The sequence below is a fragment of the Leptodactylus fuscus genome, chromosome 2 (genome assembly GCF_031893055.1).
Source record: "Leptodactylus fuscus isolate aLepFus1 chromosome 2, aLepFus1.hap2, whole genome shotgun sequence".
NCBI classification, from domain to species: Eukaryota; Metazoa; Chordata; class Amphibia; order Anura; family Leptodactylidae; genus Leptodactylus; species Leptodactylus fuscus.
Genome location: NC_134266.1, coordinates 114,724,277 through 114,736,931, shown reverse-complemented (window position 1 = coordinate 114,736,931; position 12,655 = coordinate 114,724,277). Strand labels below are relative to the sequence as shown.

The window sequence follows — 12,655 nt, the reverse complement described above, 5'->3', positions numbered from 1 at the left end:
CAGAAGCAAACCACAGACACAATGGTCACTTTTGGAACACTGTCCAGCTGGCAACCAGGCCAGGCACGATGATAGAGCACCCAAAATTTTCTCGAAATTATGTCAATTGTCAATTCCCCAACACGATGTTGATGTGTCATTTGCTCCCAATCAACAGGTTAATCAATGTTCTTTTCTACCCCCAAATGTTGTTCTTAGGGTCATTTCATAAAATATTCTAGCTGTTTCAGCTGCAGGCCAGGCACATCTCCCTTTTTCATCATCTTCTTTTTTACTGTACTGCAGCTGATGCTGGTTGCTGCCCACAAATGGCTATCAGCACTCAAGCAGACTTGTCCTGCCTCCTGGTCCATCATATTGTGCCCTGCTGCACTTTCACACATGTTGCCACAGCTGCCTACCACCACTGTAACCACTCAGCCAGACATGTCATGTTGCCTAGTTTATCTTATTAATCTTCTGCACTGCCACATTTGATGCCACAGCTACCTAGTGCCCTCCACCACTCAGCCAGACATGTCCTGCAGTCCATCACATTCCACTATACTATACTGTTGGTGCCACAGTGTTGGTATAAAATAAAAAAGCTATTTTGATTTCACATCTGCTTCTTTCATGGGATAATTTGTGGTGACTTTTTAGTTTTTTTTGATAACTTGGGTCACCGCCACAAATTTGTTTCCCAAATAACAATAAACCTGTAGCACTAACAGGCCATCAAAACGGGATAATTTTTTTACAAAACCATTGCTTTTTGCAATATGACCACCACGTATGTCTTAAATACCACAGGCAAGCTGCGTTTCCGCAATGTGGGGCCCCAGCCTAAATGTTGGAGAGATCAAACCCTGCCAAAGTTGCTTGCACAGTCATTTCTCTTTCTCTCTTACTGTATTGAGCAGCATCATACTCACAATGGATTGTTGTTTGGCCACAGATCTTCTTGACTGCTCCAAGTAATTATACAGGAATTTCATTTTGATAAGCATCATTTATAGAAATTGCATACTTCAGCTCAGTCTTTATATTGCTAACTTGAACAATAATGATCTCTGAATCAGAGGAGCTCAGAACTTCTGTACAACATGATAAATATGCCACGTATCCACCACTATCATTGTAATTCAATAAAGGGCTACTTATAGAACTTAAAATTACAGCTAAGAGCAATACATATGAAATGTTTCTGTTTAATTGTTCAGCGGATGCAATAAATAACGCTGCTGGCTTTGGATATAATGGAATCTCAGATGATGGGGAAGAGAGGTGGGACCTACTATCGAACCTAAATATGCTGAAGATCGAGGTAAGTGCCCATGGGTACTTGATACAAGGGAATACATTTAGCAAATAAATATTCATGCAACAACAGAAATCTCAAAACACGACATAAGATATATTAATTAATAAATATATAAGTATATTATATAGTACTGGGCAAAAGTTTTAGGGAAGTGTGGAAAAAATTCTGCAAAGTAAGAAATCTTAAAAAAAATAGAAGAGTCAATACTTTATTTTTGTCAGTTAACAAAATTAAGTGAGTGAGCAAAGGAAAAATCTAAATCAAATCAACATTTGGTGTGATCACCCTTCACCTTCAAAACAGCATCAATTCTTCCAGGTACACTTGCAGACAGTTTTTTAAAGGAACACAGCCAGGGCGGCACGGTGGCTCAGTGGTGAGCGCTGGAGTCCTGGGTTTGAATCCTACCAAGGACAACATCTGAAGGGAGTTTATATGTTCTCCCTGTGTTTGCGTGGGATTTCTCCCACACTTCAAAGACATACTGATAGGGAATGTAGAGTAGTTTGTGAGCCCTATATGGGACAGTGACAGTGTTTGTAAAGCGCTGTGGAATATGATAGTGCTATATAAGTAAGCAAAGTAACTAAATAAGGTTGGTCCAAACATATTGGAGAGCTAACCACAGACCTTCTGTGGATGTAGGCTTGTTCAGATCCTTCTGTCTCTCTTTAAATAATCCAAGACAGACTAGATGATGTTGAGATCAGGGCTCTGCAGGGGCTATACCACCATTTTCAAGGCTCCTTCTCTAAAGGTTGGTTACCCCAAATTTTGATTTGATTTAGATTTCAGTTTTGTTAATTTGCTTAAGGCCTGGTTCACATCTGCATTCTGTATTACGTTTGGGGGGTCCCCAAGCAGAATCCCTGACAGAATTCCGAATCCAGATGTGAACCAGGCCTAATTTTGATAGTTAACAAAATTGAACAATTAACACTTCTATTTTTGAAAACATTCTTACTTTCCAAAATTGTTTCTACACCTGACTAAAATTTTTGTACTAGATATATCTGTGTGTATATATATATCGTATATTATGATACATATGTTTACAGCTTCCTTTCTGAACAATGCACGGCGTCCTATTTCCTATTAGCAACTGTGTGTCCACATTTCCTGTATTGACTTAAATCATTGCATAGTATTATGCATCATTTCCTTTTGGTTTTGACTTCTTTCAGTCTATTAACACTGTATTTCTTTTAGACAGCTACCAGCTTCAAGATGTATATTGATAACTGGAATATACAGACATCAGTGTGGTTGAAAGAGTTAAGTACTAGTTTTTTAACGCTATGTGTCAGTAAATTATGTTATCGAATTACTATCACAGATCCTTAGGATTTATGTACCTCATGATTGCAAATTCACATGACCTGGGTGTCTGGTTCATCTTTTATTAGGGTCATAGGGTAAGAGTCATTAGGGTAAGTTCACACATAGTTTTTTGGTCAGGGTTTTGAGGTCGTATCCACCTCAAAACCCTGACCAAAAAGACGGCTCCCATTGAAATCAATGGGAGCCGCTTGGGTCTTTTTTCCGGGAGCCGATTCTTCCGGCTCCTGGAAAAAAGAAGCAACATGCTCATTCCTCAGGCCGAGTTGCCTCGCGATTCGGCCTGAAGATACTCCCGACTAGGCCCATTCATTGGGCCTAATCCGGGGCAGAGTGTGTGGCTGGATGTCGGTGCAGTGCACCGGCTTTCAGTTGTGGCTACCGGGTTTTGGATCGGAATCTGAGGCAGCCTCCGACTCAGGTTCCGATCCAAAAAACTCGTGTGAACTTACCCTTAGATAACTGCACTGCAGCGGCATCCAGTCGCACACGCCGCTCTGGATTAGGCCCAATGAATGGGCCTAGTCAGGAGGAGGGAGTGTCTTCAGGCCGAATCACGAGGCGACTCGTAACTGAAAAATAGGCATCTCGCTTCTTTTTTCCAGGAGCTGTTTCTTCCGTCCATTGATTTCAATGGGAGCTATCTTTTTGGTCAGGGTTTTGAGGCAAATACGACCTCAAAATCCTGACCAAAAAACCCAGCGTGAGTTTACCCTTAGTCTGCTTTCTTGTTCCAATGCTGAATTTTTATTCAGCGATGCTTTTTCTTTATAAATAATTATAAGTAGTAGTGATCAGGCCTGTTGATGCACATCATCACTTTTTGTCAGTAAACAGTATGTCTATTTATACACAGTGCATTATGATTTCATTATTAGAACTGTGGATCATTAATACCAACATGTATAATAAAGAGAGATTTCAGGTAGTGGAAATTTAGGTATGGTATGTGCAGCAGCAACTGCTCATCTTTATCTCTTCTCAGAATAGTGGCCCAACACACATCTGATTATATACTATTTTACATAATTGATCAACCTCTTTATAAAAGTAAATAGTTCTGACATGTCAGGTGTCCACTACTTAACAGAACTCACTCTTGCGTATCTTCACTCCACAGGGCATATTAATGAGTCTATTTAGCTCAATATGAATTTGTCAGAAGAAGTGGACATCACTTCAAAGATGCGCAAAACTACTCATATGGACTGGTGCTTTCCATGTTAGGGAAACTTTAAAAAAAAAAATCTCAGAGTGGGTCTCTGTTTCCTGCTCTCATCTCAACAGGCAGAAAGTACCCTGAACTGACATTTCCTCAAGTAGAGATCAGTGTGGCTTCTTCTTTTTCTTATTTGTTTCTTTTTTTTTTTTTTTTTTTTTTTTACTGTTTCTGGCCTGTGAGTGAAAGAAAAAGACAATTATAGAGCAGATTCTCCTCTACCTACTGTGTGTGGTGTATTACAGCTAGTCTCCACCCACCAGCTTAGAGAGAACTAAAAACTTCAGATACAGTATGCAGATGAAAAACTGCTAAAAACTACATTTTAAGGGCTCTTCAAAATAAAAAATGATGTGGGGCATACAACACCTTGGAAGAGACTACAATACACAATTTTTCTTTGCTTTCCTGGGGCATAACTGCTTATGCTGACACAGTAAAAAATATCATTATTTCTGCACCTTCTCTAATATTTCACGTTGATCCCCAAAATACATGCTAAAATCTATGTAAGTAATGCATTTAAATACATATGTATTAAATATACTAAAGATTTCTCTTTTTTATGTAGGGTTTGTTATGACCGAAGCCCCTTTAATCCACTGCTTTCCACCTTTCTACTGTCAGCAGCTTGGCATGGTGTACATCCAGGATATTACTTTACATTTCTGACTGCTGTCCCAATAACACTTGCTGCTCGCAAGGTGAGTTTGTGGCAAGTCCAATAATGCATTACATGACATATTTGTTTGTTACTCACTCCGTTTTACCTATTGAAAGAATTTCACTCACTTATTTAGAAAATACTACTCACTCTTGCAAGAATATTAGTTTTCAGTTTATCTTAGGGGGCGTTCACACTACCGTCGGTGTCCGACACGCAGTGTCTGCTCCTAGTGTCCGCTCAAAATCTGTCACGGACACTAGGAGTGGACACTAGCTGTGTCCGTGACACCTGTCATTCACTTAAATGGGCATCGGGTGCGTTCTTTTGCACTCCGTGCCCGTCCTTTCCTGTCCGCAAGTGAAGATGTCCGACTTCTCAAGCGGACAGAAAAACCATGCATGTAGTGTGAACGCTCCCTTACTTTCCCAACTCCTTCTAGACCGCAGTGTTAAGCACTATGGGGTTAAGACTCTGGAATTTTGAGGAAGCAAAAAGGCTTTCTTAGGTGTGTGTAGTGGAAGAATATAACTTCATACAACCACCTTTATATTTCTTCAAATTTTTTAGTATTAAATCTGCGACAAAGATTAAAAGTGAAAATTGGACAGCTTGCTGCAGCTATTGTTCAGTATTCCATATCTTTTGACTTCCAGAGGAAATGTGAACATGGTGTGAAAATGTGTCATAAAACTGAAGCCCCATGTGACGTAAATGCCGCAATTTGTCCACGGTGGAAACGCCATGGCAAAAACTGCAGCATTTTACAATCCCTGTATAGGTATCAATGAAGAGGAAAACTCTGCGGACTTTCTGTGAAAAGTGCTGTGGGAAAAACCTTAGCTTTAAATGCTAATAATTAAAGATAATTTATTTGTACACAGAATAGTGTGGTAGAGGAAGCAATGTATCTACAGAACATGGACCCATTAGTCCTGTTGACATCAACAGCATACTATTATGATGAGAGATATTTCGTTTCTGCAGTCAAATGTATTTAGATAAATAGCTTATTCAGTCCACTAGTCAGACACAAAATTAAATGTGCTGTCGCTATATAAACCTAAATGTGTTGTTTTTTTTCTTTTCATTTAACCAGGTTAGGCAGACAGTACGTCCATGGTTCCAACGTACGTCATTGGGTACATTAATTTATAGTTTGATCACATGGGTGTGTACACAAATAGCAATGAGCTACACTGTGGCACCTTTTATAATCCTAGGACTTGGACCATCACTACAGCTATACAGGTAAAATTGTACTCATTGTTTGTTTATGGTATGTGGTAGTCCTTCAGGCTGCTAATTTGGGGAGGGGGGTATTGACTGTATGCTCCCCCTTTTTTATTATAAAGTAGGCCACCCATTCATAAATAGAATATATGATAGATATTAGAGATGAGTGAGTAGTATTTGATCGAGTAGGTATTCGATAGAATACTACGGTATTCGAAATACTCGTACTTGTTCGAATACTACTCGCTATTCACATTAGCGCTTGCCTCCTGACCGGAAGGAGTCCGCAGGAGGACCCCTCGAACGGAATATCAGCCGTATTAATAACACTACCTGAGTATATGCGAGGGAGACTATTATCTATGGGGGGCACTATAGCAGTTATAGTGCCCCCTAGGTAATAGTCTCTCCACCCCACACAAATACACACACACACACACACACACACACAGGTAATGTTATTAACTGAGAGGCACTATTACTGTAGTAGTGCCCCCCACAGGTAATATTACCTGTGTGGGGTGGACTGTTACCTGTAGAGACACTTCTAGGGCTCTATTATAGTAAAGTGCTCCCCAGTTACTCCTGATTACCTGTGTGGGGTGCCCTGTTATTAAATGGGGGGGGGCACTATTACTATAATAAAGCACCAGTAGTGCCCCCCAAATACTGTTACTATAATTACACAAATCTGCTTACCAATGCAGCTTCCTGGACCTGTTCTTGCACAGGATGTGTGCATCTTCTATTCTACTACCCGGTCCCTGCGGCACCAGAGCAAGGATTTGGGAGCACAATAGACGATGCACACTGTGTGCAAGAACAGGTCCCGGGAGCTGCATTAGTAACCAGGTAAGTGGAAAGTTATCTGCCGGTGTAACCTACACCAACGGATCACTCTCAAAAATGGGTCCTAAGGACACTTACCAGGTGTCAGCCGATGCTTGTATGCTGCCTATTACACTCAGGAGCATCAACTGACAGCTAGTAGTCTACAGAAAACCTCTGGCCTAGAAAGCACTGGAGGTTGGGAGTTCCTAGGTGGCTGTGGACTCTGAAAAGTTGCCCCTTTTATTCTCCTTATAGTCTAGCTCAACACATTCTTTTAAAAAAAAAGTATGAAATGGCTCTATGATATGGCATTTATAAATTCAGTTCTTTGTTAACATATATATTTATCAACCCTTTCTCTGCAGGTCTTTGGGGTTCTGCCTACACATTCTACCTCTACTGCTTCTTCTCATTCTCCCTCATAGAAAAAGACTGGAGACTAACAGAAAAAGTTTTAAAGATTCCCCTTGTGACCGTAACTACAACCATCTTAAGAAGGAAATGTAGAAAGGATAATAATATTTTAACAAGCAGGAGCGTCATATAATATAAACTTTGATTTTGTAAATGTATACAATGGCAGCTGCCTTGAAGGAAATGCTTTTGTCTGTATTCAGTTAATTATACTGTCCAGCATTTGTTTGGGAGCTTTCTAGATTCCATTGACCATTGAGTACTTAATATTTCATTTGGATTATACTGTGGTCAGCTGCCTTCACATCCTTGCAGTCAGTGTCTTTGGCATGGATTTCCAATCATACTCAGGAAGACAGAAATGCTTGTAGGAAGATACTGCTCATACAGGAGTGCATGATAGTGACGTTTTTATGTATTTTTACATATGAAAATATATACAGGCTTCATCTATGTGACTCTACTGTGTGCCTGAAGCCTAAAGCAGTCCTGTCTGCAGAACAAATAGCTATGAATTTTTCAAAATGAGCTTTTGTTTGGAGTATAGGAAGATCTTGGTAAGGTATGTACTGTACAATTCTGAGACTTGATTTAATTTGTCCTCAAATTCCTATGGAGGTTTGTGTATGATAATGCAGTTGAAAAAGTAAAAAGGATAAAATAACAAGAAAAAATAAATAAATAAATGCAGCTAACGTTATTAGTAAAATCTTAAATTTTGCAGTTGACAATTGGCCATAGAGTGTAAGCCTATGAGAATTTTATTGCAAATATTAGTTCAGTAAAACTACAGGGAGGCTTGATTGTGTGGACAAAACTGAGTTCACATTAAAGGGGTTTTGCGGACAAAAAAAATATTTTATAAGTGCTAGTAATGGGTTAATAAGTACACCCATATACCTTTAGCAGTGTTTGGAGTGATTTCTGGGTGTCTCTGGTTACTGCTGCCATTCTCTGCATTTGTTTACATTACATGGTGTTAGCTTCATGCTGTGCATCTTCCTGTGTAGCTTCTACACTAGTTTCCTCTCACTTAGCCTCCCCCCCTTTCTCACTCTGTTACATTTCCCCTCCCTGTCTCACTAGCCTAGCGATCCCGCCCATTACTAGCCCCTCCTGCCCTCACCCGTGTCCCTAACCTAGCAATCCCGCCCATTACTAGCTTCTCCCAACTTCACCTGTCTCCCTAGCTAACCTATTCCTCCCACTACTGGCAGAGAGGAAGAGGGAAGGAGAACAGGACACGGGAAGGCTTGGTAAATATTGATGGGGATGGGGGGGACAGTAATGGTGACATTCTGCTTTGGAAGCAATGAAATGGAATATAACCGGATTATCAGAAAGTTTCCAGGTATATGGGTGATTATAGATTTTTTTTAATTGAAGTAAATTAGGAGTTAGGCAGGGGGGAGAGAGTTTAGTTTAGAGGGTTAATTCTTAGTTTATTCTGGATAACTCCTTTAAGATTTAGCAAAGTAATTTTTCTTGAATTTTTTTAACGAAAGTAGGATGACTCCTTGAAAGCAGGGAAGGATTAGTCCTCCTACACACAACTGTAATATGGATTAGTAATATACAGACCTATATAGAAACCCGTAAGCACACAGAGACTCTATGATAAAGAATAATGTAGCATGGTCCATCACATGTAGTATAACCAGGGTAGGTGAGAATATAGAACCTTTCAGAGGCACCACATGGACATTACCTACATCTCTTGTAATACAGAAGCATAGGGTTTTCCTTTGATGTCAACCAATTGTCCAGGCTTGGTTGTTGGAATGTTTTAGTCAACAATCACCAAAGGGGTCTTGCATCATAAGAATACCAGGGAATGTTAGAGTGACCCCTTCCATACTACAATAAGAAATGCAATTTTTATTACTTCATAACTTTTACTACTACATTTTATTTTATTACTGTTTTGTCTAGAAAGTAAAATACTGTAAATGTGAACTGTCACTGCAGTTTTCTCTCTTTACCTATTTATATTCTAATATTGTATTTTTATAGAATCTATTGCATTCTCAATTGTATTTGCAGTTCATTGTATATTGCATAGCTAGTGAATGTTAAAATTAAATTTATATTTTATTTAAGTGCTTTTGGGAGTTTTTTTTTTTTTTTCGGGGGGGGGGGGGGGAATATGGACAACATAGAGGTAAAATGCACCATCAATCATAAACCTTAGTTTAGAATGCCAGGATGATGATCTAATCCCATAATAAACCACAGGTAATAAAATGGATCCAACTGCAATGTACATATGGAGGAAAATGTTTAGAACCAGAATATGTATCTCATAATTGTTGTAGCTCTTGGTGGATCATTCATTGGGGCTTACACACTGTATAACGGACTACATTAATTTCTGAGTAGACAACACAGTACTCACAAAAGTGGTGAGGTGTTTCTCTAATAACTAGCCATGGATTAACTCTGATATAAAGGCTCTTCTCAAAGATAAAAAGAACCTTCAGGGCTGGAGATAAGGAATGCCTGGGGATGTGCAAAAGATGCTGAGAGGACAAATCAAGAAGGGCAAAGCCAATTACAGGAGAAGGATGGAACAGCAGATGGCACAGGGATGTGTCAGTAAAGTTTTCTTAAGGCAACATCTGACAACATTTTTTTTCTTTTTTTAATGTACTTTTTCCTATCAGTATGTTTGTAGAATGGGAGGAAATCCATGCAAACACGGGTAGAACATACAAACACCTTGGAGATGTTGTTCCTGGCAGGATTCGAACCCAGGACTCCAGCGCTACAAGGCTATCCACTGAGCTACCGTGTTGCCCCCAAACTAAATCTATTCTTAAACAGATTTGATCACTCACCAGCTCCTCCCACCCCAGCATGTCATTCAACCCCCCTCCCCCACACCATAGCCCCACCTGCAGCTAGCTGAAACCGAACCAGTTTATTTAGCACTCAACTACCATCAGGCTACAATCTGATCTTCACATAGTCTCAAGTGTGTAGGGAAATCAGAAGAATTAAAGCAGACAAGGACAGAGGACCCGATGAGATACACTATGTGATCAAAAGTATCCGGACACCTGGCTGAAAATGACTTACAAATTCGTGGCGCCCTCCATCAGTAATGCTGGAATTCAATATGGTGTTGGCTCACCCTTAGCCTTGATGACAGCTTCCACTCTCGCAGGCAGACGTTCAATCAGGTGCTGGAAGGTTTCTTGGGGAATGGCAGCCCATTCTTCAGAATGCTGCACTGAGGAGAGGTATCAATGTAGGTCCAAAGGTGTTCTATAGGATTCAAGTCAGGACTCTGTGCAGGCCAGTCCATTACAGAGATGTTATTGTCGTGTAACCACTCCGCCACAGGCCATGCAATATGAACAGGTGCTCGATCGTGTTGAAAGATCCAATCGCCATCCCCGAATTGCTCTTCAACAGTGGGAAGCAAGAAGGTGCTTAAAGCATCATTGTAGGCCTGTGCTGTGATAGTGCCACGCAAAACAACAAGGGGTGCAAGCCCCCTCCATGAAAAACACGACCACACCATAACACCGCACCTCCGAATTTTACTGTTGGCACTACACACACTGGCAGATAACGTTCACCGGGCATTCGCCATACCCACACCCTGACATTGGATCGCCACATTGTGTACTGTGATTCGTCACTCCACACAACGTTTTTCCACTGTGTAATCGTCCAACGTTTACGCTTTCTTAGACCAAGCGAGGCGTCATTTGGCATTGACCTGCATGATGTGTGGCACCCAATCACCTGACGACGTTCGAAGTCTGTGAGTTCCGCGGAGCGCCCCATTCTGCTCTCTCACGATGTCTAATGTCTACTGAGGTCGCTGATATGGAGTAGCGCAAGAGTTCTTGGAGACCAGCTAGGTGGTGTTATTACACATATGTACAATATGAGCCTGAAGCTGAGAGTGGTACCACGGCTGTGGAAAACTTCTTGTGTGGTATCAGTTCCAAAGACACCTCATCCGATGGACTTCAGCAGCTACAGACTTGTAGCATTGACATCCCACTTGATGAAGGTTCTAGAGAGACTGGTCCAGACACATCTCCGCCCTCTAGTGAGCTCTGCTATAGACCCTCTACAGTTTGCCAGGCATTGGGGTGGATAATGCCATCATCAACCTTCTTCGCAGAGCTCTTTCTCACCTGGAGAAACCCGGTAACACTGTGAGAATAGTATTTGATTTCTCCAGTCTTTTTAACACCATTCAGCCAGGGCTACTGAGAGGCAGTAACACACTGAATTTCCCCATGGTGGGGCTATGAAAGGTTTATGTTATCTTATTAATACAGATCTGTGAAGATCATTTTGAGTCACTGAGTGACTGTGCCATAGGTTAGTTAAAAAAAAACCCTGACAATTGATAGCTCAATCTCTGCCTTGCTCTGTGATCTGGGCTGCACGTCTATTGATGAAGGAAACCTGCTTTATGGTGCATATCTATTAATTGAAATGAATGATTTTCCAACCAAGGCACTAGACCAAATATTCAGTGTGACAGATTTTTCTAAAGAAATCGGCCTTCATTTGATTTTTGTCACAAAAAGTTGTAAATCCTATAGTGCTGAGTTACACATTGTTGTATTTCTAACCGATGTAATGGATAGCTACAAAAAAATGCACAATGGTGAAGATTTTTCAAAAGTTCCGTTCTTTTATTTATTTACTTTTTTAATTACAGCGTTCACTATACATCCAAAATTACGTATTACATAAATTCTGTCAGTTGTTACAATTACAGTGATGGAAAATTTATGTAGCTTTTATTTTATAAACAAAAATAAAAAATAAATATTCAATTGCCCTGTGCCATATAAAACACCATAGCACACCCCACATTGTGGAAATGCAGCATTTATTGTTGCAGACTTTGCTGCGATTTTATGAGCCAAAGCCAAGAATGACTACAAAAGGAATGGGAACTATATAGAAAGTTCTTATACTTTGCCTTCTGATCAATCCACTCCTGGCAAAAAAAACACAGCATAATCTGAAAAAGAAAAAACTGTGTTTCTGCAACGTGGGGCCTCAGCCTGACCCTTCGTTCACATCTGTGTTTGGTAATCCATTTGGGGGAGCCTGCATGGAGACCTGCTGAACAGAATACCAAACGCAATTGCAAGCGCTGTGTAGTAAAAGCACATGGACCCCATAGACTATAATGGGGTCCGTGTGCTTTTACTGCACAGTGCGTGCAATTGCGTTTGGTATTCCGTTCGGGGGGGTCTGCATGCGGACCTAAATACAAACACAAATGAAGGGTAAGGCATATTTTAATGCAGGGCCAGTTCTACTTTTTATTCATACCATCTTGCAGAATGTCTGATATTTTGATAGCTTTTATTCATTGTTATTTGGAAAGTGACACAGCATAAAAACAGCAGATTGTCCTCTTTTATTCTTCCTATGGCGTATGTGAAAAATATTTTTATAGGCTTGTAGTTCAGGCATTTTTGGATGAAAAGATGCCTAATGTGCTTATGTCATTATGTATATTTTTTATTTGGGATTTAGGGAAAGGAGTGATTTGAAATGTAATTTTTTTTGTATGTTAAACTTTTTTTTTACTTTTTTTTTACATACAGTTAATAAATCCCCATATTGTTACTCATCAACAAAGTCTAACAATTATGTTCCCTGT

The 12,655-nt window shown here is 40.1% G+C and overlaps 1 protein-coding gene across 2 annotated transcripts in view; it reads left to right on the top strand.

Moving 5' to 3' along the window:
* LOC142195044 (membrane-bound glycerophospholipid O-acyltransferase 2-like) overlaps window positions 1-7,641 on the top strand; it is a 41,720-nt gene extending 34,079 nt beyond the window's left edge. For both annotated transcript variants that reach the window (XM_075264555.1, XM_075264556.1), the window contains 5 exons: window positions 1,203-1,306; window positions 2,513-2,577; window positions 4,432-4,564; window positions 5,624-5,775; window positions 6,957-7,641. In XM_075264555.1, the coding sequence (XP_075120656.1) occupies window positions 1,203-1,306; window positions 2,513-2,577; window positions 4,432-4,564; window positions 5,624-5,775; window positions 6,957-7,098 (596 nt within the window). In that variant the 3' untranslated portion in view covers window positions 7,099-7,641. The remainder of the gene's footprint in view (window positions 1-1,202; window positions 1,307-2,512; window positions 2,578-4,431; window positions 4,565-5,623; window positions 5,776-6,956) is intronic.
* Window positions 7,642-12,655: the final 5,014 nt, after the last annotated feature.